The 25,979-nt window shown below is 38.1% G+C and overlaps 1 protein-coding gene across 1 annotated transcript; it reads left to right on the plus strand.

Moving 5' to 3' along the window:
• Window positions 1-30: 30 nt before the first annotated feature.
• Window positions 31-25,615, plus strand: DCAF13 (DDB1 and CUL4 associated factor 13). The gene is made up of 11 exons (XM_058830947.1): window positions 31-155; window positions 1,091-1,290; window positions 3,432-3,539; window positions 5,269-5,358; window positions 6,240-6,395; window positions 7,102-7,179; window positions 10,983-11,065; window positions 12,945-13,109; window positions 16,150-16,285; window positions 24,089-24,252; window positions 25,068-25,615. The coding sequence occupies exons 1-11, from the start codon at window positions 86-88 to the stop codon at window positions 25,153-25,155; spliced, it is 1,338 nt and encodes a 445-aa protein (XP_058686930.1). The 5' UTR covers window positions 31-85; the 3' UTR covers window positions 25,156-25,615.
• Window positions 25,616-25,979: the final 364 nt, after the last annotated feature.

Consider the following 25,979-nt stretch of genomic DNA (forward strand, 5'->3'; position numbering starts at 1 on the left):
GGCGGAGCTCGCGGCCTCGCGCGAGAACGGCCCGCGAAGCGCGTCCGGTCACGTGTGCGCGCAGCGGCGGGCAGCGGGCGGCGGGATGCGCGTGAAGGTGCTGAGCCGCAACCCCGATGACTACGTGAGGGAGACCAAGCTGGACCTGCAGCGCGGTGAGCGGGGCTCCGGGACCGGCCCCCGGCCCGGCACGGCACGGCCGGAAGAGATGAGGCCGGCTGCGCAGGAGGGAGGGGGAGGGAGGCAGGCAGGAAGGAAGGCGTTCGGCACCCGGCATCCGCGCCCCGTTCCGCTCCGCCCTGCTCGCCTCCCCTCCCCTCCCCTCCGCCCGCTAGCAGCGAGAGCTCGGGCTCGGCGCTTCCCTGCTTCCGAGCGCCAGAAGTTTTCCCGCGGGTGCCGGTCCCAGGCGGGGATTTGCGTGCGGGGCCCTCTGCGCAGGAGAGCTTCCCTTGCCGGAAGCCGCATCCCGGGAGGGCAGAGCCTGGGCTGGCAGCGGCGTACGAGCAGGAGTGCGGGGCTGGGGGTTTCATCGCTGGTCTGGTATCCCGAGATTGCGCTTAGAATTTCCTACTTTGCAGTTTTTTGCACTTAATGCTGTTTCATTGCCGGTACATCGAGTTTTGCTTCTTGCGTATTCATTATTAAAACTGCCAAAAATTGTGTTGATTTTACACGGAGAATAATAGAGTCTTGTAGGTTGGAGAGGACCTCTAAAGGTTATCTAGTCCAGCCCCTCACACTTTGCCCTGTGGTGAACAGGGACATCTTCATCTAGATCAGGTTGCTGAAAACCTTGATGGGACATGTGCCATCTCATCTCATCATCTATCTAGTCTAAATTTACCCTCTTTAAGTTTAAAACTGTTACTCATTGTTATATCCTAACAGAACGTCCAAAAAGTCTGTCCCCATCTTTCTCATAGCTCCCTTTAAGTAGTGAAAGGCCACAATGAGGTCTACCCAGAGTCTTGTCCAGGCTGAACAACCCCAGGTCTCACAGCCTTTCCTGATGGGAGAGGTTGCCCTCCGAGCATCTCTCCTCTGTACTTGCTCCAGCATGGATTTCTAATGTGTGTTCTTTCTGTTGCAGTTCCAAGGAACTATGACCCTGCACTGCATCCATTTGAGGTTGCGCGAGAGTACACAAGAGCTCTGAATGCCACAAAGCTAGAACGTGTGTTTGCAAAACCCTTTCTTAGTTCACTTGATGGCCACAGAGATGGAGTTAATTGCATGGCCAAACATCCAAAAAGTTTGTCTACAGTGCTGTCTGGAGCTTGTGATGGAGAGGTAAGCTTACAAACCACAACAAAGAAAAGGTACCTTTCTTTCTTATTTTCTTTTTTCTCTTTTGTGTTTTGTTGTGTTGTTTGGTTGGTTTTGTCACACCTTTTCTTTCAGCATGTTACCTTCATCCTCACTTGGAAGGTGAAACTTTTTGCTGCTCTTTAACTGTGCCACTGTACAGGGGAGACAAATTGTAGTGAAAGGTTTGTGGGTTGAGATAAGGACAGGGAGGGATCACTCACCTATTACCATCAAGGGTGAAACAGACTGAACTTGGGGATATTAGTTGAATTTATTACTAACAAAATCAGAGCAGGATGATGAGAAGTATAACAAGACCTGAAAACTACCTTCCCCCCACCCCTCCCTTCTTCCCAGGATCTCCCTCCTCCTCCCCAGCAGCACAGGGAAATGGGGAAAGGGGGTTACGGTAAGTTCATTACATAAGTTCATGCCTCTACTCAGGGAGAGGAGTCCTTCCACTGTTCCACCATGGGTCCCTCCCATGACAGACAGTTCTCCATGAACTTCTCCAGTGTGAGTCCTTTCCACAGGCTGCAGGTTTTCGTGAACTGCTTCTGTGTGGGTGACTGTTCCACATTGTGCACCCCTTCAAGAACAGGGTGCTCCAGTGTCACAGAGTCACAAGTCCTAGGAAACCTGCTCCAGTGTGGGCTCCTCTCTCCTTGCCTCTAGAGGTCCCTGCCAGGAGCCTGTTCCAGCAAGGGCTTGCCGTGGATTACACCCTTCTTTGGGTGCATCTGGCCTTGATCTTCTCCACAGGTGCAGATGGATCTCTGCACTCCCATTAACCTCCTCCATGGGCGCCAGGGGCACTGCTGAATTACTGTGATCTTCATGATGGGTCAGGGGAGCCTCAGCTCTTCCCCCTTCTTCCCTCACCTTGGTGTCTGCAGAGTTATTGCTCCTCATGTATTCTCACTCCTCTCTTCTGAGTGCAGTTACCTCTGCCCGCTAACTTTTATTCCTTTTAAATGTGTTATCACAGAGTCATTACCACCATTTCTTACTAGCTTGGCCTTGGCCAGAGGTGGGTCTGTGTGGGTGAGAGCTGGCTGGCATAGGCTCTGCTGGACAGGAAGGAAGTTTCCAGCAGCTTCTCACAGAAGCCACCCCTGTAGATTCCCACTATCAAAACCTGGCCATGCAAACCCAATACATGTGATTGCTTTTTGCTGCCCACATGATCCCCCCACTCCTTCCCCTAAAGGAGTTAAACTGTCAGATTAGCTACGGTGAAGGGGCGCACAACCAGAAATTTTTTGTAATAGTTTTTCATACTGCCTAAAAAAGGCTAACCCTATGTAACTATTTGATTGCTTTACATAACTATAAATAGCAATCAAGGACACTTTAATTGGAACTAGTTGCAGAAAAAAAATACCTGTCTTTTTTGAATTCCCTATCTTTTCTCACCCTTTCATTGCTTATTTGATAGTACTTGAATACTTTAAAGGTATATTCTGGGCAGTTGGTTGCTTTCTGCTTTTTATAGAAAGTGCATATGTCATGCAGTAAGTATAAGGGAGGTTAACCTTTTCAGAGAGAAGGAACAAATTCCTATGAAAGTTTAGCCAGATTTCTTACCCACTGATAGAGTGAATAAAATACTGGGTACTATAAATACATAAAAATATAAAAACTGACCTCCATTTCTTTGTTGTTGTTGTTTTTTTGTTTTTTTAAATGAGCCCAAAAGTTTTGAAATAGAAACCTCTATGAGAAATGGGCATCTATAGATAATGTAGTACAGCAGCTGGACTGAAAAGGTTCTCTTGGTTCCAAATTTCTTTGTGCTTTCGTCTTTAAAAGGGTATTTTTTTGCTGAATTTGTAACTGCTGCTGTTTTAGCAAGCATTCTGGTTCAAAAACAGGGGAGTGCAAAATGCAGAAGGTGTACAGCGTAGGTCAGGGGAGAGGGTAAGAACGAAACAGCCTCACTTTTAAAATTGCTTTTCAAGAAAGAAATAATCAAATAGTTTTTAACATGATATAATCTGATTAGTGTCCAAGCCAACTCTGTCATTTCACTACAACATGTGCAATCTCTTGTACTTGAACTGCGAGCTGCAGTTGTGGGCTGTAGAAAGCTAACAGAATATTTGTTCCTCTGTTTTTATCAGGTTAAAATTTGGAACTTGACCAAGCGACAGTGCATCCGCACTATACAAGCCCATGAAGGCTTTGTTCGGGGCATGTGTGCCCGTTTCTGTGGTACATCATTCTTCACTGTAAGTATTGTGTGACTCCTTAATACTGCAGCGACACAGAGTAGCTGTTCACTATCTGCTTGTCACTGAGAAACTTGCTCTCTGCCATAGAATATTTAAATATTGTATGAATACACTTATTAAATGTGTCAGTGAACCCAACAGTTCTATTTACGATGAAATTTTTTCTGATGCTGTGGAACGGATGTCATTCAAGACCTTTGAAGGGATAAATACCAGAAAATAGCTAACAGATGGTCATGTAATTAAAACTTGAATAAACTAGTTTTCATTAAGGTAGTAAATGGATTATCTTAATTGAAAGACGTAAAAGTATGTAAAAAAGTAACTGTGTGCATATACTGTGATTAAAAATAATCTGATTAAGTTAAGATCATTCCATGTGAATAAGGCTTTATTAATTCATAAAACCCACAACAGATTCAGTTGCATGTAAACTGCTTGTATGTCTTCATGTTGTCATTAAAACAGTTACAAGATAACACAACATGAAGAACTGTTTTTGAAAACTGAAGTGTCCTGAGGTTGTGCTTTGTTTGAACTGGTCATAAAAGAGCCATTTTCACTACAGTATATTTATTTTTTATAAGGTATATACCAGTTCACAGGGACAATAGTTAGGATATAGTTAGGGTTTTTTACTCACAGTAAAAAATCTTAAGTGACTCCAAGTTACTTAGTCCCCTGTTGACAATCTGTCTGCCTGAAAATTGAGAGAGGGAGAAAAGAAACAGTAGTAGTGCAGTCAGGGAGGGGAAGATAAACTTGTAAAGTTAACATTTTTTAGGCCTGTTTGCATGATCCAGGTTACTGCACAGCTACACAAAAGCTTGTGCTGTCATTAGTGCAAGAGGTAGAACAAAATTTGAAACAGGCAACCAGAGCAACTGAGGTGGAAAGTGCCTTTTAACTGATAACAGGCTCATCAAAGTGACTTCCAGAAGATAATTTGCAGTTTAGGGTGCCAGTTGATTAAAAATCACAAAATGTAGCATTACAAAATAGCCATCACTCCAGCTCATCTTTTTCCTATTCAGCTATCTGTTTTGATTTTGGAAACTGAAAAAGCTTTGTGGATCAAGATAGACAGCTGAATAGGTGAAGGAGAGGTGGTGGTGGTGGGAAACAAGTGACAAACCGGGAATCAGTTGGCTGCCCTCAGAAGCCAACAGATCCTCAGACGATCACTGAGCAGCAGCCACTGTGGACACAATCCCCACCTCTTTCTGCTCCCAGTACTGCAGCTTTTATTGCAGAGCATTGTTCTGTGGTATGGAATAGTCCTTTGGCCACTTCAGGACATCTGTCATACCTGTGTCCCCTCCCAGTCTTTGCCCACCCCAAGCCTGTTTGCTGGTGGGTGAGACAGGGATGATGGAGACAGAGTGGGAGCAGCGGGAAATGCCTCAGCAACTGAGCAAGCACAGCCAAGGCTTGGGTGCTGTATCAGCACTGTTTCAGCCACTAATCAAAAACACAGTGCCAAGTGGGCTGCAATGAAGAATGTTCACTCCAGCCAGACCATGTACATGTTTTAACAATGTATTATGACCAGCAGAGCTAATCTGTGAACAGTGAACCAGCAGGAGGAAGCATTTGTGTATATCACAGAATGTTTTGGGTTTGTTTTTTTTTAAAGGATGCCTGTATTTAATTGCAAAGCATATCTAGCAAAATAAAAGGGAATATATTTACATAAAACTGTATATGATTTCTCCAATGTTTCCAGGTTGGTGATGACAAAACCGTGAAGCAGTGGAAAATGGAGAGCCCGGAATATGGAGAAGAAGAAGAACCTATTCATACAATTCTTGGGAAGGTAGTAGATCTGAGTTTTGATTTCCCCACACCTCTTCTTTTGAATTCAGTTTGAATCATTTCATATCTAGCTTTTGAAGGAGAGAAAAATAGTTTGATATCACGTGTTATCATAAGGGGTTGTAGTTTGATGACATCAAGTTTTATAATGGCACTTTAAAGTATTTTCATGTTTTTATTCCACTTATTTTACATGTAACCAGAAAACATTCCTTGAATGCCACCAGAGTCTGCTTAGCCCTGTCTGCTAATTATCCCTTTCCTGCAAACTGTTCACATTTCTCTGTGGTCTCGTCAGACATGTGATGTCAGTGCTTAGTCTGCATTAAATAACTTATTTTTCATGCCAATACCTTACAGCCATTCAATACAAAATACTGACACCTTACACCTTTCTTATTGACAAAAGCAGTCTAAAAATATATATTTTGGCGCCTTGAATTTATGATAAGCTTCTGTTAGGAAAAACATTAAATGCTTTTTTCAAATAGGTAGTTTGAAACTCTTTAGTTATTGCAATGTCTGTGGAATCCAAGCAAGTCCCCACTGAAAATACAGTTGCATCTTAAAAATTTCATTTGCTTTAAAATCAGCCAGGATTTTGTAAATATGCATTTAGTGCCAACTCCATTGTAAATTAACATGCAAAATACATGCACCTTAAATGAAAAAGCTTGCCTACTGGAAGGGGTACATCTGATCAGGCTTAGTTTCTGGTAGCACTGGTGAGTTAATTTTGAGTAATATAAATGAGAAAAACCATGTGAGACTCTATATGCAATGCTTTGTTGATTTTTTTCCTAGTGGAACATACTTGAGTATTTATGCATACAATTGGGTTTTAAAATTTTTACTTTGTTTTTTTGTTTTTTTCCCTTGAAGACAGTGTATACAGGAATTGATCACCACTGGAAGGAACCTGTTTTTGCTACCTGCGGCCATCAAGTGGACATTTGGGATGAACAAAGGACAAGCCCCAAGTGTTCTCTGACTTGGGGTTTTGATAGCATAAGCAGTGTAAAATTTAATCCCATTGAGGTAATGCTTATGTTATATATTGGAAACTAGTATTTTTTGTTAACAGTATGAGATCCAAACTCTACTTGCACCATCTTCAATGTTTTTCTTGCAAATTTAGATTCTATGTTTTAATGGAATATGTAGGGGGATGTATACATAGATTTTGATGGTAATATTATTTTGGAATGTAGTACCATATATTTTTATTTTCCTATTTTTTGTCTCTGTTAGTGAGAGAGAGAGACACAAAAGCAGGGCAGTCTCCATTCTGCCCACAACAATACATACCTGGTACCTCAGTCATACAGTGCAGCAGTTAAGTGGCTGTGGGGCTGCCACTTCATCAGTTCCAGTATTCTGCTACCTGTGACCGAGACTTCTCACCCTCTCCATGGCAAAACAATTGCATTTGATCTTTCACAGCACTTCCTATTATACCCCTTGACTGGGCTATGCTGATAGAAAAATGTCTATGAGGAATTGTCTGTTAGTTTTAAAGTAGAGGGCACTGCATGGATTCTGAATCTTACAGGGAAAGCTATTTAAAATATTTGTGCTGGGTAATCAGTTGCACAGAAAAAATGATGAATGTATTTCCTTGACTGAAAAAGAAACTCATGATCAGCTTTGTGAAATAGCTTAGTTATCTAATGAAAGCTGTTAACCACATTCCAGAAATATTTCGAAGACCATACACGTTGCTTTTGGTTTTTTCTTTTCCCAGACTTACCTTTTGGGAAGCTGTGCTTCTGACAGGAATATTGTGCTATATGATATGAGAAAATCAACTCCATTAAAGAAGGTAATGTTTTTCTATTTAAAATGAATTACTGGTGCTAATAATAATACTGAATATATATTAGCCTGTAACTTGGTGACAGCAGAGAACAGGAAGCTCTGAATTCTGCGTTCACTGAGCTTTTATTGTCTGAGTCTTCTGAGTTTGAATTAATGTTGGGATTTAAACAATGCAGAGAGAAGGGATTTTTTCTGCATTCAGACAGGCTGTCATGCTCACTCTGTTGTAATTCTTGATCAAGTGCCTGACTTGACAGCAATTTCACAATAAGAACTTTATGTTCTTGTATTGCATTCTGTCTATGTATGTGTGATTTTTTTTTTTTTTTTAATTTTTATTTTTTTTTCTCTTCTTGCCAGGAGGAAACAAGGTAAGTTTACCACTGGAGAGTCTTGCTCTGTATTTGAAAAGGTGTTTTTTCTTCGAAGGGAGATAAACCCTTCCCTGTGCACTGTAAACATTCAGAAATCCTTTGCAGTGTAATCAAAATAGTATTTATGTGTGGAATGTACTGATGACCTAAAGATTCCTATTTAACAGAATATTTGTATTTATTTAAATAGGAAGCTGGTAATTCATACACACGTAGCAAACCTCAATCAAGTTCAGTAGTTATGAGCCCCAGAAATATCTTAACACTATTCTTCTGGAAATACAATATTCTAGCTCATGAGTACGTACCTGGTATTCCCCTGTGTTACATACTGCCTACAGTGTCATTGATCTGATACACGTTAGAACATTAAAATGGTATTTAGTTATAAAAAGGAATATTGTTGTCATAACAGTATTTCTTTCTCTCCCTGTGCCCCAACAATTTTTAGTGAATATTCACTTGGGCCACTGAGGCAGTACTTATAAAAACTTCTCAGTGATGCCAGCTGAAGACCTGAATGTTGAAATGAACGCAGCCAGTGCTGTAGAGCTACAGTTACAAGCTCAAAGGATGCAGTTTGATCCTTTGTGAACTAAATTTGAATCTAACAGAATTTTACATGTGTATATATGCTGGATATATGACTGTGCATACATATAGAATTATTATGTTGGACTGTGTGCACATGTTTGTATATGTGTATCTCATGTAAAGCAGCATGCTGAGGTGCATTTCCTGCTGTAGGAATAAAACACTGGTTAGTACTTCCTTGCTTCCATGGGCACAGTACTGGGTTTCCTCCTGGGATAGGGATAATTCTGCTGTGGAGGGGATTCTGTTTTTGCATTGAGCTCTGGAGCTCCTAAGAGAAGGGTTTTGCTTATTAGAACTACCTTACTTACGTATGAGCACTGGTTTCTCCACTACACCCTTCCTGGGATTTGATCAGCAAAGCAGCTGGAACTCAGTGGGAGTCCCTTCCTTAATGAAAATAGGAGTACAGCTTCTCACATCACAAAGCAGTAGCTCTGTTGCCTGTTTGTCCTGAGTGTGGGTTTCTAAGCCTTAAGTCTTAAAAAGGGAGGGATGAGATAGTGAGATGGGTTCAAAATAAGAACTAGTCTAAAAAGAGCTGGGAAAGATGAATGAAAGGAGTTCTCTTGAAAGACAAGAAGAAAATGTTTTGGTAGGCGTTGGTATGCTTTAAAACTAGAAGGTGTTCTTGTGCAACCTTCAGGAAAGCTTAGGGTGTTTTAAAAATAGACTTCAGCATTTAATCAGCTGGTCTCTTACTTGTTACATTCTTAGGTGTTCATCTCAACCAAATAATTTGTAGTTAGTAAAGGAAGACAGGTTAATTGGGTAATGTTTCTGTGTTAAAGTAATCTCACCATTTCCAGGCTTTCATTCTTTGTAAGCAAATGTTCACAGTTAAAATAATTAAACCCATAGAACCAAGTCTTCAGGGACTTCACAATTTTGACTTGTCTTAATAAGGACTTAAACTTACCCATTTTATGCGATGTACAACAGATTGAAAATAGTGGTTAAAAAATGGCTCTAGTATGGCTTTAGATAGTTCTGAAGTGCCATTATGAATGTATTTACAGCAAATTAAATCACTTGCATCCCAGGTTGCCTTACGTAGTTGTTATTAAACCTAATGCTAGAACTGTAGAGACAATCTCATTTCTTAGGCACTGTTTTAATTCCAAAAGCCACTGCTGAAATGAACTGAAGGCTTGTAAATTTTGGTGAAAAAATAGAGATTCGGAGCATGACAGAACTTGACTCCTTTGAAAGAGCTGGATTTTTTGGCAATATTGAAATTATTTTGTAGCATGATTTAAAGTACTTTTTAAACGTATGGTGGGTTAGATTAACTGTGTGTTCATTTTGCAGTGGCTGATAAACTTGTACAGGAAGGTATAAAGAACAGTCCTTGATTATTAACTTCCCAGTTTTGTGCAAGATTTATAACTAGAACAATACTGAAATCTGAGCAAATTCTAGTTGTCACATTAGTGTAAACAGATGACATTTCAGTGTCCGCTTTTTAAACTAGAGATCACTTTAGAGATCTGATGATTACATTCAGTTCTGGTTGCATGCAGTTCTTGAAAATAAGAGGTGTTCTGCAGCACAGACATGATAATGAACAGGATGGTGTCACCTGGGAAATGAGGATTTTGGGAGAATGAGAATTACAAGAATAGGCATAAATTCATTGGAATCTTTTGAAGGATTGTTCAGTCATCACTATTAACTTGTTTTGAGACTGTCCATTACTGTAAGGGTTCTAACAGTACAACTATATTCTGAAATATGTGTGTAAATTTGTGGTGTTTGGTGTAGTAAACCAAGAACAAAAATGGGGTTTGAGTACCACAGTGTTAAACACCCAAATTTCAGGATTTTTAAGTAGGACTAAAGCTGGTCTGGAGCATTGTAGAAAATCCTGTTTAGAGTTGTTCAGTTTGTAAATAAGTTGCTCTGTAATTACACATCCACTTTGTGTCAGGCATACTGTATAGTTCTTATTTTCAAATAAATGGGTGGAAGTTCCTCTCAGACTCGGCAGAAGCCAAAGCTGCTGTGTCTGGTGTGTCAGATGACTTCCTCCCTGCCTTGCCCTGTCCCACAGGGGACCAGCTGTTCTCCAAGGTGGGCACATCCAATGTACAGCTTGCCTCTTGTCTAGTCTGCAGTTAGCAGAGTAGAAGGGTTTTATTAGTCTGTTTTCAGCTGCCTTCCTCCCACTTCAGGGCCAACTGGCCTCTTTGTTGGCCATATGCTTACAAGCAGCAAACAAATCTTACAAATGTGTGAGGAATGAATCACTGCTGATACAGTGATAGTGCTGAGTAGGTGACAGCACAGTAACTTCTGTGTACATTGCTTGGCACTTCGGCAAGAAATGGCAACTGGCCAGGAGAATTCATGAACTGCGATTTTAGATATAAAATAATGAAGGGGTAATAACTGGGAGAACATAAAAATATTACAATTGGTTTTCAAATGCTGGTTCACAGCTTCAGTTAAAGACTGCATCCCTTGAAATGACCATTTAATTAGGCATGTCTGTAGAAGGTTCCTGTAAATAGGATAGAGAAGTGAAGTTTTTCGGAAGTTCCAGATTTACTTGTTGACTACTAGCAGGTTGCCATGTTAAATAACCACTTAGAAGAATTTGTTTCTAAGGTGATTTACAGAGGGAAATTTAATTGCTGTGTAGCCCAAAGCAGTAAACATGTAATGAGAGACAGGAGGTTCTTGGGTTTCACTTCTAACACTGCTGAGGAAACATTCTGTCATGTATTCCTCTGCCATAATTCTCTATCTACAAAGTGCTTGTCTTCAGGGGTATGTAGGAAGTTTTTAACTACAGTGGGTGTTTTACTGCCTATAACAAGGTAGAAATATATTTCAGGTAATCTTGAACATGAGGACTAATACACTGTGTTGGAACCCTATGGAAGCTTTCATTTTTACTGCAGCAAATGAAGATTACAAGTAAGTGTAACCTTGCTTTTTGATAATCCTGGACAGGTTATATTTTTTATCTGTACCTTGATGATTTTTGATCATGCTAAAATAAATTTTTAAAGACTACTAAAAGTCTAAATTTGAATCACTTAATAACCTAGAGAATTATAGGAATACTGATTTAAAGAAATATTATTGATAGTAGACTGCCTCTTTCTGTGTGTCTCAGTATATGGGGGGTAAAAAGTGATGTAACTTAGAATAAATGCAGCTGAACCAATGCAAGTGTAACTTGGAATAGACCCTGGAATATAAGTACTGTTGGTCCAGTCTGAGGCAATATAAGTGTTTATTTTCTTGCCAGCTCTTGTGAAGCTTGATACTTTGTACTGATCAGCTATTTTGATGAGAACATTTCTTACATAAAATAAATTAATCTTTTGTGAGACAGTTCTGGAGACTGCAGTACTTATCCTTTCAGTGTCTCGGAGCAGTTTTTTACTTTTGAACAATACTATTCATGTGAACAGCTAATCTGATATTGAAAAAGCTGTCTCTTCAAAACTAGGCCATTGCAAATGTGCTCCATATCCTTTTTTCCAGGAAATCAGCGATCTAACAATAGATCACTGTTTTCTTCTAGAACATAGGAATTTTATCACTTATCTTAAGGCTGTTTTTCTAAGGAAATGGAATGTGGCTCAGATCGTGAAAGTAGTGTTATATCCAATGTGTTGTTATTCTTGTATTTATGTTATGGTATGGTAAAACTATTAGACTGCCTAATCTGTTTGTTTATAAGATTGGGGTTTTTGTTTATGAATTTGCTTTTTGGCTGGTTTGGTGTTTTTAATTTTTTTTTTCCTTCCTCTTGCTAAACTAAAATCCATAGCTGTTGCTGTCAGGGACAACTGTCCTCTTGCAGCCTGAAGCATTTAATATGTAAATGCAAATGCACACATCAACAATGCATATGCAACTATTTGCTGATTATATGGAGTCGCAGTTTTGAACAAGATGCTGCATACTTTCTCTTGGGGAATTTAGAAGGAAAAAGCAATAATCACCATTATAATATTCAGTAAGATACATTTAATTTCAGCTATGCATTCATCTGCAGAAAGGAAGGTGAGAAACCTGGTGAATTAAATTTATTTAACATAATAGTTCTGCTAAATAGTATATCTTAAGCAGGTTTCAATAAATGCGTTGTCTGTAAAGCATATATAATTATTTGATGGTCTACACAGTGATTATGCCTAGCTTCTTTATTCAAAGGGAGAAGAGGTAGGCCTTAACTGAGCTTGGAAGTCCTTAACAGCAAACCAGCTGTGGTCCAGCAGTTGGGTGTTTACTTTTAACATAATGCTTCTGTAGATAGTGTTCCCTGCTGAACTAGCATCTCTGTGTGTAAGGACTGAGCTTTCCCTGCACTCCTAGACTTGCTACACCAAGCTGTCCTTGCTCTTGTCTGGCCTAAGAAAATTAGGCAGTAGCAAAGGGTGCCAACCAAATGGAACTTTACAGTAGACTCTGAATTATTATGAGTTCACAGTAGGGGAATATTTAGAAACCTTTCAGAACTAATAGACTTGCTGTAATAATTGAGAGATGCTTTTACAAGTTCAGGGTGCATACTTATGTCAGAAGATGGAGTAAAGGAGACCAGTGTGATGCCTGGAGTCTGATCCATGGACAGATGATGAAGGGAATAGTGGGGCCTATCCTCTGATTGACAAACTTCTTTCAAACCCCAAACAATGCCATTTTCTTTCTTTTCATGTATTATGAGCTGTTTTAAGGAGCTCCTCTGCAATATGGCTCTAACCTTACATGTGATTTATGTAAAATGTACTGTTTACCTTACTGGTTATGATATTAAGCTACTGATGTATTTATTTTAAAGCTTATATACTTTTGATATGCGCTTTCTTGAATCACCTGTGATGGTGCATATGGATCACGTGTCTGCTGTTCTTGATGTGGATTATTCACCCACTGGGAAAGAGTTTGTGTCTGCCAGCTTTGATAAGTCCATCCGCATTTTTCCTGTAGACAAAGGTCACAGCAGGTGAGTAGTTTAACACCTTTCTCTCTTCCTGTCATTCATTCCAGTGACTTCCTCCCAGATCCTCAGAATCATTAATTCATTAACATCTTCACTGGGGCATTTGCTTCCTGTGAGTGTTGAAATCTTATTCAGTCCGTAGCTTGAAGCTGACAGGCCGTGTAGTTGACTTAATTCTGGAGCATGGATCAAGAGTAGAGCTGCTTAACAAGTAGCACTACTTCCACAATATGAAATTAAAATTAGAGTGGATTATTGTGCTTGTGTAATTTCTATTTTACTATGATGAATCCCATTTGATTTCCCTGTCTATGCATCTTTAATGTTTTTAGGTTGCTTTATACTGTTTCTGTCACCACTTAGGTTTGCAGTGTATTACAGCATTGTAGCATTTGGTTTCCTAGGGATTGTCTTCATCCTGAGTGGATGATTGCTAAAGACATTGTGTAAAATAGGTTGCTGTATGAATTCCTGAGGATCGGTTTGGGACCCTTTTGTGATCTGTTTCAGTGCACTCGCTACCTTTTGTTCATATTTTGTTAACGTGTTTTTGATTTGTAATACAGTGCTTTGAATACAATTCACGTGGATTTTGTTTTTCATGTAAGGTTTCATAAGTCAGTATATTAAATATTTTGCTGGAGTTCAGATTGAATCTACTGTGTCTCCATTCTTTTTTGTTTTTCTTTCAGTTTGATGAAAACTGAAGCAAGTTATCTGATCTTTCTGATATCATTTGATCTTCATAAACCTGCCTTCATTATTCTTTCTTGTCAGTTCTTCCTTCTTTTTCTTTATTCTTAACTTTATTTTATTTCTGCTTGACTTCCTCTCTCCAACCTTTTCCCCCCAGAAGGTTGTTGCTAAGTGAACTTTTAGGTGGTTTTAGGGTGAAAATGTTGAAATACCAGTTGGTGAAGGAGTATATTTTTGTTATTGATTGATGAAATTGTGCATGCTGTGTAACTGTTTGTGCTTCTGTGCCCCATTAGAGAATGGAAGGGGCTATTTACATTCCCTCTATAGTTAATCTACAGATAGCTTTCACATTCATTTGGTCTGGAAATAGTACTTGAAATGTAATTATGTAGTGCAGCTTCTTTGTAGGTTTGTTTTTGGTTTTTTTCTAACTTGCATTATTAAACAATATGGTTAGCAGCTTCTTTGTATGAATTAATAACATTCACAGAAGTGGTGATATGCCAAGTTAACACACATCACTGAGGAGAAGTTTGCAGACCCCATAATGCAAGTAAAAGGCTTTATTTCACATTTTAGCAGATTATTGCCAAGGCCTGTGGAAGGGTTTTTTTCTCTTTGTTCCCACTTTTTCCCCCTTTTATGTTGCAGCCATAAATCTAGTGAGGAGAAGCCTTACAAATGAAAAATTTTGCCTCATGTAAGCTGATTAGAGTGTTCTGGTACACTTAAAATTCTTTAGAAGCTGGCCTTCTTTAGAATTGCACAGTTCATGTTAATCTCATGGGATGGAGAAAAGTCTGTAGATAGAAGATCTGATTCTACTTGGAAAACTGAGGGCGGTTAGGAATATCTGTAAATAAGGATCCTGATGCTATTCTAGTTTTTGATTCTGATGTCCTGCCAGTCTGAAAAACTCCTGACTTCCATTGCTTTCTGTTTTTTTTTTTTAATAAAAATTTAAATAATGAAATTGTTTAGCCCTGAAAAACAAGATTTATTATGAAGTTGATTAAATTTAGTAAATGCTGAACTGTATTTCTGTGTCAACTTTTAAATGACAGATCCAGGTTATTTGGCCATGTTTTCTGTTCTTCCTGTCCCTAAAAAAATGATATTTAATACCTTGTGATGACAGCCACAGGATAGGCAGAGGCTGCAAATTCAAAGTATGGAAAGGAAGAGGACTTAGTTCCCCAAAGGTGGATGAAGAAAAAGCTTTGTTACTGAGTCACATAGTAGAAGGAAAGTAAGCATAGAAATTCTTGTGAAAGTGCAGATGTGCGCACATGCCATTACACAATGAAAAGCTGATGTGAGTATTAGTATTTTCTGATGGTCTTCCACATAGTTGTTCTTGGAGAGTATTGCTTGCTGGTGAATTAAGAGGTGATTAGGCTTATTAAAGCTTATTTATTCTGGTATATTGATTACTTTTCTTTTTCTTGCAACCACTTCAGCTCAACCTCAGTCTAGTTTCTCCACAACATTTGAATGTTGTTTTTGTGGTTTTTTTGCATTATTACTTGGGTTTTCCTTGCAAAAGTAGAAGAAAGAGAATAAGCTGTCTTGCATGACTGATGCGTCAAAGAAGTGGCTATTGGTAGACAATAAATAGGCCTTACTTCTTCTTTTCAGAATGCTAACAAATAGCTAAGATTCCCAAAAAAGTGTATCTAGTCCTTTATTTTTATAGCAGAAATAAAGGAATAAATTTGTTTGATACAAACTTAATGAAAATTAGACAAGAGTTTAAATATTGGTTTAAATGTAGTATGCAGAAACATTTTTCAACAGCACTTGTTGAGCAGGACCAGCTGAAATTAAATATGAAATGGAGTCCATTTTTGGGTAAAGGAGGGAAATAACAATGAAGAATAGCAAATCCATTGCTATATCATAAATGGACGGATGGGAGGTATTTCTTTGCTGTTTGGTGTCAGATTCTTTGACACCTATTTTTCTGCATTCCCATTCTGAAACACACTCAATGTAAAAGCATATTAATCAAAATTATTTCAGGAACAGTGCATTTCATACTGTATTTCCATAGCATGTTTTGCAAAAAGAGTTATTATTTAATTCTACTATAATTTCTGTGAAAGCACTTACTTAAAAAGCATCTTATCCTAGGTGGCCTTTTATCAGTCTATCACACTTCCTTTGTGTCTCTATCTATAGAAAGATAAGATCAGCAGTGTTTAAAAAAGTCAGATTTTTTTAAAAACAACGGCAAGAAAATGTAAAAACAGAAGAAATTTGCCTTGAACAGAATCTTTCTGCTACTTGAAAGGTAATGGTGAGAAAAGTGATGATCATTTAAAAGTGTTTCTCTTTGCTCTAGGGAGGTTTATCATACCAAACGAATGCAGCATGTCATCACTGTGAAATGGACTTCAGATAACAAATACATTCTGTGTGGCTCAGATGAGATGAATATTCGTCTGTGGAAAGCTAATGCTTCTGAAAAGCTGGGAGTGGTAAGAGTTGCATTTTGCTTTTTGTTACCACAAGATGTTTGGGGGTTTTGTTTTTATTACAGCCAGTTAGCCTCTTCGACTTTTAAAAACTTGTTTATGAAGTTTGACATTTGTGTTTAATTTGCAGATTGTCATGTGCAGTATTAGCTCATTGCATTTACTGCAGCTTATAATGATTATAATAAGAAAATTACATACCTCAGTATTGCTACACAAGATGATTTTTTTTGGTCTTGTTTAACGTTAACAATAATCATCAGTTCTATCTAAACTAGATTTGAATTTTTTACCTGTGTGCTAATGGTTAGAATTCATCCTTTACCACTGGGACAAAAGTAAGAAATTCTGTTTTGCCATACGTAAGTAATTCTGTTGTAGTTCAGAATTACTACTTTTAAAGATTTTGACTGACATGTGATTAGTTTGTATTCATTCGTGCAGTTTGTTTGTTAAAAAAAAAAGTGTAAAAATAGAAAGAAAACAATGCTGTGATAAGCATATGTGTTGTAAAGTAGATTATTTGCACTCATGTGTACTTTGACACAGAGATTGTTGTTAACTTGTATAACTCTCAGATACCAAGTGGGCAAACTAGGCTGGTATCTGAAGTCCACTTAATTCACTGTAAATCTGTTTGGTCGAGGTGTTCCTAGTGTGAACAATCACCAGCCTCATTAGATAGGTCTTTGCAGTTGTACTCGTTCCAATGTTTATGTACAGACAGAGCCCAAATGTTCCCTTTCAGTTACCCATTGTATAGATTCATCTGCAGTTGTGTCAAAGTATAGAGTGACTTTGGAGAACGAATTTGGCACTTTGTCTGCTGGGAGTAACCCCTTTATGTAGCTTTATATTGTTATGGTATTTTGGAGGTGCTTACATTGCCTTTTCTGAGTCCATGGGCAGAGCTGTCAGATAATGTCTGGGGGAATTTTTGCTTGATCTTGTGAAAGGCTGTGGGAAGAGGACAGAGAAGCTGTGATTCAGGGAAGAATGTGGTACAGCTGAGATGCTGGATCTGTTGCATACTAATGTCAAGGATTGCTTGTGGTTACCTGAAGCTCCATCAACTTGAAGTATCTGTAGGAGGGAGGTGAAGCAGAGCTGGGAGAGGTGGAGGGAGTGGAGGAGTACTTACGGCTACACTGGAAACAGGACAAGTCATGGACTACTGTGCACTCTGAAGTACTGGATATGCAGTAGTGCAGTTAAAATAACATGTATGACTTTAGCCATGGCCCACCATAGGTGTTGGGAAGTCCTGTTAGTATTCTCAGTTTTGCTCTAGAGCAATAGATAAAACAAAACCCCACAGCTTTGTGGTCTCTGCAGTAATTGTGATTACAAATGACTATTTATGTTGAATTTTTTCAATTTTAGTTTTTTTAAAGGATACCTCTTTTTTTTTTTTTTTCCTCCCTGTTCTTTTGCATTGATTATTGGGATTTTCCCATGTGTTGCTTTGGTGTAATACTTAAATATCAATTCCATAGTTGCTGATTTTGGGGATTCCACAAAGCTCATTAGAGGCTTTATTTTTTGGATTAAATGTTCATGTTGAATTTGTTTAGATAATGAAGGTTTGGGTAGAAGTATTGTCTGTTTTCCTTCTGTTATATCAGTATGCTCATGGCAACATCCTTTTCACCTGATTTTATGATATTAACTGAAACATTCTCCATTTACTCACTGTATTTTTAGTGAGAGATCATGATGTTTCTCTCCAAGATGCTGTTCTGTAACAAATTGTCTGGTATTTTTGACGTTTGTCTTTACTCTGAGCCCTTTGTGTGAGGAACAAGTGGGTAAAAAGAATGTCACAAATACCATTTTCATGTAGAGGAGTTCCTAATATTTTCAGATGTGAACAAAAAGTTCACTGTATTGACTACCAGATGGCATTGGCTCCTTTTCTTATGGAAGAGTAAGGATAATTGACTGGGAAGTAATAGGCAAACACAGCTAGTCCTGCATTACAGAAATACTGCATACCAAAAGGACAGCTTAGCTATTGTTTAAGTGTTCAGACCATAGACTGGTAAATAACATTCTGCTGTTTTTTGTAGTATTTGCATCAGTGAAAACTGGCCATGGATGGGCCTAAAAAAAGGCACTACTTAGTTGTGACTACTGGGTATTGGATATGGTGTGTGCATTAATGCTCATGTTCCTTGACCTGACAGGAATCCCACACAAAACAGCCTTTGCTGTTTTAATTTGTGACTACAGTGTTGTTGTTTGATGTGCCCCTTGGAGCTGTGCCTGTGATGCAGTTCTGCTCTTGTAGGATTGTTCCAGTGGAGCTTTTGTAATGTGTGTAAAGGTGTGTATTTCTGTCACAGCACTTGGGTTGGTGGCTCCCAAGAGAGGCAAATCAATAACTGTCTATGACACAGGTCAGGTGACATGTGGTTTATTATTTGACTTCCCCCGCCGAGTTTTTGAATTATTCTTGGGGTTGGGTTTTTTGGGGGGGGAAGTTTTTTGGTCTGTTTTTTTGGGGGGGGGGGGGTTTTGGTTGAAATTTTTTTTTTTACTGTCAAAAATGAAAATCCTCCCATAATTTATCATCCTATCTTAGAAAAAACACCTTGCAACTTCAAAAGTCATCTTAAGAAAGGGAAACTGTTTAAAAATACAGGAAGAACTTAAAAGAGACATAGTGTCTTATGTAGAAAAATTTCACTCATTTCACAGGACAGAGATGAACTTGTGAAGAATTACATTATAATGAGAAGAGAATGTTTCACATCCCTATATCTTATGTGGGAATGTGTTCAAAAATGGTGTTGTTGAAGCTGTGAATTTGGCAAGACACAGAATTTGAAGCTGTCTGAAGTGACTATAGTTGTTTAAAATTTTTTTAGAAGCACTATGAAGTTTTATTTTCAGATGTTAGAGAGCAGTTTTAGCTAATAGGACTCAGGAGTCCTAATGGCTTATCATGCTCTTGGATATATCTTGGGAATGTTGCTTGGATTCAGGCAACTTCGAATCCCTCTTTATCCAGCCTGGTAGTTCCTGTGATTCTTAACAATGCAATTGCTAATGGCTATTTAGCAGGTTCCACTGATTTTCTTAAGTACCTGCTTCTTTTTTAGAGTCTCGGTGTTCTTATCTTCACAGACATATGCTTGCTTATTTTATAAATGTCCAGTTCTTCCACAGTCTGTGGCTATTTTTTGAATGTTTTGAATATTCAAAGCTGAACATCCAGTAATTCTGTCAGAAGTGTCAAAATACGTCTTAAATGCTTAGTTGCTTGGTCTGCTATTTTTCTTTGCTGAGAAGATTTGATTGAATGACTCATCCAAAGGTCAGTGTATTTCTGATATAATGCCAAAATCTTACAATACATTGTATTTTACGATGGATATTTTTGTGCTGGGGGTGGGTAGAAATCAACATCCTGAAAGAGAAAGGAAAATAGTAATCAAACTTACTTTTTTTTTTCACTTTGGTGAGTGCTTTTACTTGGTTTTTTACATTACTGAGTTCAAAGGAAGTTATAGTGAATATATAGTACTCATGTTGTGGCTGGTGAACATTTATCCAGCTGGAAAGTTGTACTTTCTGAACCGTAGCTACCCAAGCAGTCATCAGTTCTGACATGCATGTTTCTTTTGGGTTTTAATGTATTTGGCACTGCACTCATTATTCAAAATCAGTGAAACATGAAAGAAAGAAAGAAGGAAGAAAAGTCTCTGGAGGAGCCAGAGGCATCTTATGTCTCTACTCCACTGACAATTAAGTCTGCACAGGTTTTGCATAGGAGTAACAAAACCCTACAACAACACAGATATTTATCTGTGTTGGAGCTACTGCAGAAGTTGCTTCAATTTTCTACATATAGCTTTTAATAAATTTTCATTAATTGATAAATATGTATTATTAAATAGGACGTAACAGGTGTTCTTTTTAAAGCAGTGAACATCTATCTCTGCATGCCCAGAAGCAAAAGACTCAGTTAAGACTTGAAAAACCCTAGGCTGTTCAAATACATAAAATATGGCTTGTTAAGTATGTTTGATGCCTTTTTATCTGTGCTTTTGAAGAAGTTAGGTATTTATGAAAAGGTAAATGATTTTGACTTTTGAGGAGGAAAACAGAGCCTGGTCTGAGTGGCAAGGCTGAAAAAGCAGCAGTAATCGTAGATTTCAGTTAATAGTATATACAATTAATGTAATTGATAGAAAGAAAGGGATAGACTAGGCTTTTCTGAATTGTACTGAAAGTAATGAACTATCAGTAAAACTTGTAAAAGCTGTATTATTTTTCAGTTTACTGCCACAATAAAAAAGGAATTATACCTGCACTTCTGAATTCTTAATAACATTACTTCTGTGAGTAACAGCTGCAAAATTTTGTCTCTTTTATGAATTAGAACAGAGCAGTGGGTTAGGATGCTTAGAATTTTAGTGAAACTACTGATGGGTGAGTGAACAATAGTGGAGCATAGGTTTACTGCTTTCTTAAAAAATTCAGAAATACCGAGTTTTGAGTATAGGCTAGTAGAAATAGGAGCAAGTGCTGTTAGAAATCTTGGTTTTGATCTAACAAAGTGCATTAACAGGAGCACATCAAAACTGTCTTAAGCAATTGTTTATCCTTTCATTCTGTTTTTAGTATGTGGTTCCATTTCCTGAGATGATGCTGATAACAAGCAGTACCAGATACTGTGGGTCGTGGCATTCTTTTCATAGTGATTTTTGCCCTGTATTCAGTGCACCTGTAACTTCAACCCTGTAGCTATGATTTCATGCATTTAACATCTACATTGTCTTGCATTAAATTTCTGGTTTTTTTGCTTTTGCCATCCTTTTAGATGTAGAGATCAAAATTTTTGGTCCAGGGAAGAGTGAATAATGAACTTCATGGCAATGAATTTAGAAAGATGTTTTCAACAGAGCAATAGAAAAATAAATAAAGACAAGCTATGATGTAGAAAACTGCTGGGATATATCTGGATTCTAAAAATATATTGCATCTGTGCTCTTGCCTGCCCTAACCTAGAAGGGCAACCTGAAGAGGACAGATAAACATTCATTTCATATTCTTATGCTGAATTACAGAAGTCTTAATAGTGTGGAGTTTTTTAAATACAGTCCTCTTGAAGAGGAGAATTTTTTTTAAGGTTGATTTTAGCTTCTAATCAGGGCTCTGCAAAAATGCTTACTTTCCTTCTGCTTAGATGGAAAAATAAGCAGTCTGTGTCATCAGGAGGGAGGAGAAGAGGCATGGGCAGTTCACTTGAAGAGGTATTTTCCTATTGCTGACAACTTAATTGCATTTAAAGAGTTCTTTTTCCCTTTTTTTCACCCTAAGTATTTGCTGTGAAGTCCTCCTTTGGTAGTGACACAAATTGGCTATGTTTCTGCCACGTAATCTTCATTTTCCTCATGTGGGAAAAGAATTGCACATTTGTTATTTGAACATACAAAAAACCAGTCATACGTCTCCTTTAACTTCCCCTCATGATGTCACATAAATACTAATTTATTGTATATGTTAAATTGGAGAGTGTTCTATTCCCTATAAATTAAATCTCTAGTCCTACAAATTGTGCTGTGCATCTTCTCCAGCCCAAAACAGAGTGGGAAATAACACTGTTCTCTTGAGCTCTTCACACTGACCTTTGTAAAGTGACTTGGGAGTGACAGTTGGAATTCAGTGCCTTTTTGCAGTGTGTTTTCTTAGCTATCTGCTATCTCTCATAAAGGAAACTTGTCAGTACTGCAAAAGTTTCTTTTACCATCATGTGGATGAGGGTGCATTTAGCACAGCCTGGTGTATTGGCCGCTGGCATCTGGTAGTTGGGTGGAAAGTCACCAGCTGTGTGCCTTTCTCTATACCACATTACCCATAAAAACGGAGTCAGGCTCCTCCACCTCTTAATCTATATTAATTTTTTAAATAAGATGTCCTGGATGGATCTTTAATTTACAGATTCACCTCTTGTCTGTAGAATCATCAAGGTTATACTAAATCGGCAGCAATTTGCTCTTCTAAAATTAAAGGAAAATCATTGCATTTAATTAAAATAAAGCTCTCTAATTTGGATTATGTTGGCAGTTTTCTGCAAAGTGGGAACACCTGGGATTTACTGAGAGTGAACCTATTCAGAGGCTGGCTGACAAGAAGGAATTGCAGTAAAAGGGGGAGGGTAGCTTTAGTGGACAAAGACTGTAAAATTTCCTCAATTTCAGAGGCCACAATGAATGTAAGTAAAGCAGAAGGATTTGGATTTTATGAACAAGAGGGTGTAGAGAAGCAGATTAAGAGCATCATGTATCTGTGATGTCTGAATAAGAATTTTTTGATCAGTGAACAACTCTGTATCTGGTGCCTGGTTTCTTTATTGTCCCAAATCAGAAGCTCCTTTGTGATAATTTTTATAAATACTTGTTTTCAGACCATTTATAGTATTCTGAACCAAAATCATTGGAGTGGGATATTTATTTATTTATTCATTCAGAATTTGTGAAAAATTCTACCAGAAGTCACACACAAAAGTGATCTCCAGTGTGGAGAATAAATAGCCAATTGCTGATTTCAAGGGGGGGGAAACACATGTCTCATTATATTCTAAGTGGAATTCCCAACTGTGTTGTGTAATAAAATAGTTGGTTTTGTTATTGGTTTTTTGTTAGCATCAGTTTCTGTCTTGAAAGTGAGAAGTTAGTGACACTGAGTCGTTCACAAAGCTGAATAAATAGAAGTCACCTGAACTATTGTTTTACTTTCAATATTTTAGGTGGAGATAGTAGTGTGACATAAGTGTGGGATGGCAAAAGACTGGTGCCATGGTTTAATTGAAAATATGAACGGTTTTTAAGATATCTGAAGTATCTGAGTTACAGAGTTTGGGAAGGAGGGTAGGAAAAAGAGGATGGGATTATCATCATCCCATATTTAATACTAACCGATTTGATGTTTATATGAAAACTCACTAGACTAAAATGCCAAAGATCCAAGCCAAATCCAAAATACATAGAGATTGCTATTCCTCATGAAGCACTGCATGCTTAAACAAAGCCACAGGAAACACATTTTTTTCCTTTTGATAAATAAACATTAGGACCAAAGGAAAAAGCCTAATTGAAAAAAAAAATCTGTTGATTGGCTGTCAGTCAGAAGGTGTTTCTTTCAGTGTTGCTAATGGTGGTTTGGACAGAATTTTAAACATGAATTAAAAATTGATCTTTTGTGGCAATACCAGCTCACCTGTGTTTCAAGTGTTTGTGATGCTAAGACTTTTTTAGCCGCTTGATGAAAGTTGGAACTCCCTGTGTGCCATATAGTCAAGCTAATACTTGAAATCTGATCTGTGCTTTGTGCTTCTAAAGGGATCAGGGTGCTGGGTAAGATTTAGGCCACCTGAAGAGCTGTCTGTAAAGCTGTTTATGAAGACAGTTCCTCTACAGCATTTATAATTACACTGGCTAGTGATTAAAATGGCTGAAAATCTTTGTTTTACAGGGAAAGTTGATCATCATCATAGGTTAGGAAGGACTAATCAAAGAGTGTTTACTGTCAGCTGTTTATGTTCTCATTTGTCACTCTACAGCACATTAAAATCTGATTCTCGGGAATTAAATTTGGTTACTTCAGCTTTAAAATTATAACATTTTATGTTCGGGATATTGTTGGAATTTTAGGTTTTTTAATACTTACATACCCTTATTCTGAAGGAAATTGCTAGAAGGAAGCCATTTGAATGAAAAGTTAAAATTTTGTAGAGGAGATTGACAGTTAAATCCCTGTTCTTTTCTAATGTGCTTGTCTGTGTTATTTTCCCTGTAGCTTGCACCGCGAGAGAAGGCAGCTATGAATTACAATCAGAAGCTGAAGGAGAAGTTCCAGTTTCACCCGCAGATCCGGCGCATAGCTCAGCACCGACACCTGCCCAAGAGTATTTATTGCCAAATCAAGGAGCAGCGCATCATGAGAGAGGCTCGGCGGCGGAAGTACGTGTTCCTCTTCTGCTCTTCTGGCTTTGCTTTCTCGTCCTCTTAATAAAATGCATCACTGCAGTGCTGCTGTGGCAGCGGTGTGCAGGAGTGATAGAGCTCCTTTGAACGTCTGAACGAGTGGTCATGAACTGCTGGATTGATTGTAAGGAAAATGCAGATGAGTGCCAGTCAGTGAGGACTTGCTGCTTCCCAAAAGTACAGTGGAGACATGGCAGCAGATACCATGTTGGAAAGAGACACAGTGCTTAGTTAAGCATGACATGATGGCCCATTGCAATGGAAATAGGATGGGGTGTGTGGAGGGCTGTTTAGTTTTTTGTGGTTTTGTGGTTTTGGTTTTTTTGATAATGCCAGATTCCAGGATGAATGTTTTATGCCACCTAGATGATTGCCATATTGGAATTTGTAGGAGTAGGAGGTGGTGTACTTGGCTGTAGCCATTGAATTAAGAATAAAGTGGTGGGTCTTAGTTATCTTTATTATTATTATTTATTATTATATTTATCTTTATTAGCTAAAAAACTCCACAAACTTGAGCAGCTGATCCTGTTGACATGAAAACCAAGCTGAGCTGCCAAGGAAAGGCTCATTTGAAACCTTTCTAAATTAGCCAACTTTAAAGCTACTTTCAAAAGGGATGGTCCTTCTTCCCAAAAGAGTACGTGGCTTTTGGTTATTAGAAACAGAGCAATTCTTAACATTTTTCGTTTTCTTTGTAGGATAACTCCATTGGCAGCTTGAGGAGGAAGACAATATTTCTTAAATGTTTCTCCTGATTACTGAGTTTCATTTTTCTGTTTTGTTTCTAGGGAAATGAATCGTCGTAAGCACAGCAAGCCAGGATCCGTGCCATTTGTGCCAGAGAGGAAGAAGCATATTGTGGCAGTAGTGAAATAATTGTTTTCACATGTACAAAATGTCACAATGAAAGAAAAATGTCACTATTAAAAGAATACACTGTACAAAATTTGATGGACTTTAGTAAGACAGCATATGGTTCCAGAAATATGACTTTTCTTCCAAGTTTGTGCATCCTCTGACTTCTCAAGTCAACATCTGCTTTGAGTAGTTAGAATTTCCTATGTAATCTTTTTTTGCCATTTATCTGATGTTACTGGCCCAACACTGTATTGCAGTGGTGTTTGACCCTTTTGATACAAGTAGATAACTTGGTGGAGAATATCTGCAATCCCAGTTCTGTTCCTTGGTACTGTTACTACAAAAAAGGATGAAATCGGTTAATATTTGTCAAAGCAAAAAACCTGCTCCGTACAGAGTTACAAAAATTATTGTCCTTATGCTGTCTTTTTTTAAAATTTTTATTTAAACAAATTTAATAAAGTGACCTTAAGCAATGTCTGCATTATACTTCTTACAGTACCATATATTACTTTTATCCCAAAAGAAATTCAACAGGATTTCAGACATCTGTAAACATACTTATAATTTTGCCCTGTCTTCTCTAACTGTTGTTGTATAACTTGACCAAACCTCAGACTGTTGTTCATATTGATAACTACTTTGCTGAATAATTTTTTCTCTTTAAAACTTGCAAAATCTGGATGAAAAATGACATAAATTTTATAAACCACAGAAACTCCTTTGGATGAGATTTATATAAGCTTTCTATTTTATGTTTATAGAAGGAAAATGGAAGTTTTACACTTCACAAGGTATCTGTAGCCCACAGTTCCCTTGCAGTTTGCCTGGGAAACACCCTG

Source organism: Poecile atricapillus, chromosome 2, assembly GCF_030490865.1.
Source record: "Poecile atricapillus isolate bPoeAtr1 chromosome 2, bPoeAtr1.hap1, whole genome shotgun sequence".
NCBI lineage: Eukaryota > Metazoa > Chordata > Aves > Passeriformes > Paridae > Poecile > Poecile atricapillus.

Coding starts and splice junctions, on each gene's coding strand:
- DCAF13 (XM_058830947.1), top strand. CDS start 86: ATGCGCGTGAAGGTGCTGAGCCGCAACCCCGATGACTACGTGAGGGAG. Junction 13,110..16,149: donor GTAGACAAAGGTCACAGCAG/GTGAGTAGTTTA, acceptor TCTTTGCTCTAG/GGAGGTTTATCATACCAAAC. Junction 16,286..24,088: donor CTTCTGAAAAGCTGGGAGTG/GTAAGAGTTGCA, acceptor TTTTCCCTGTAG/CTTGCACCGCGAGAGAAGGC.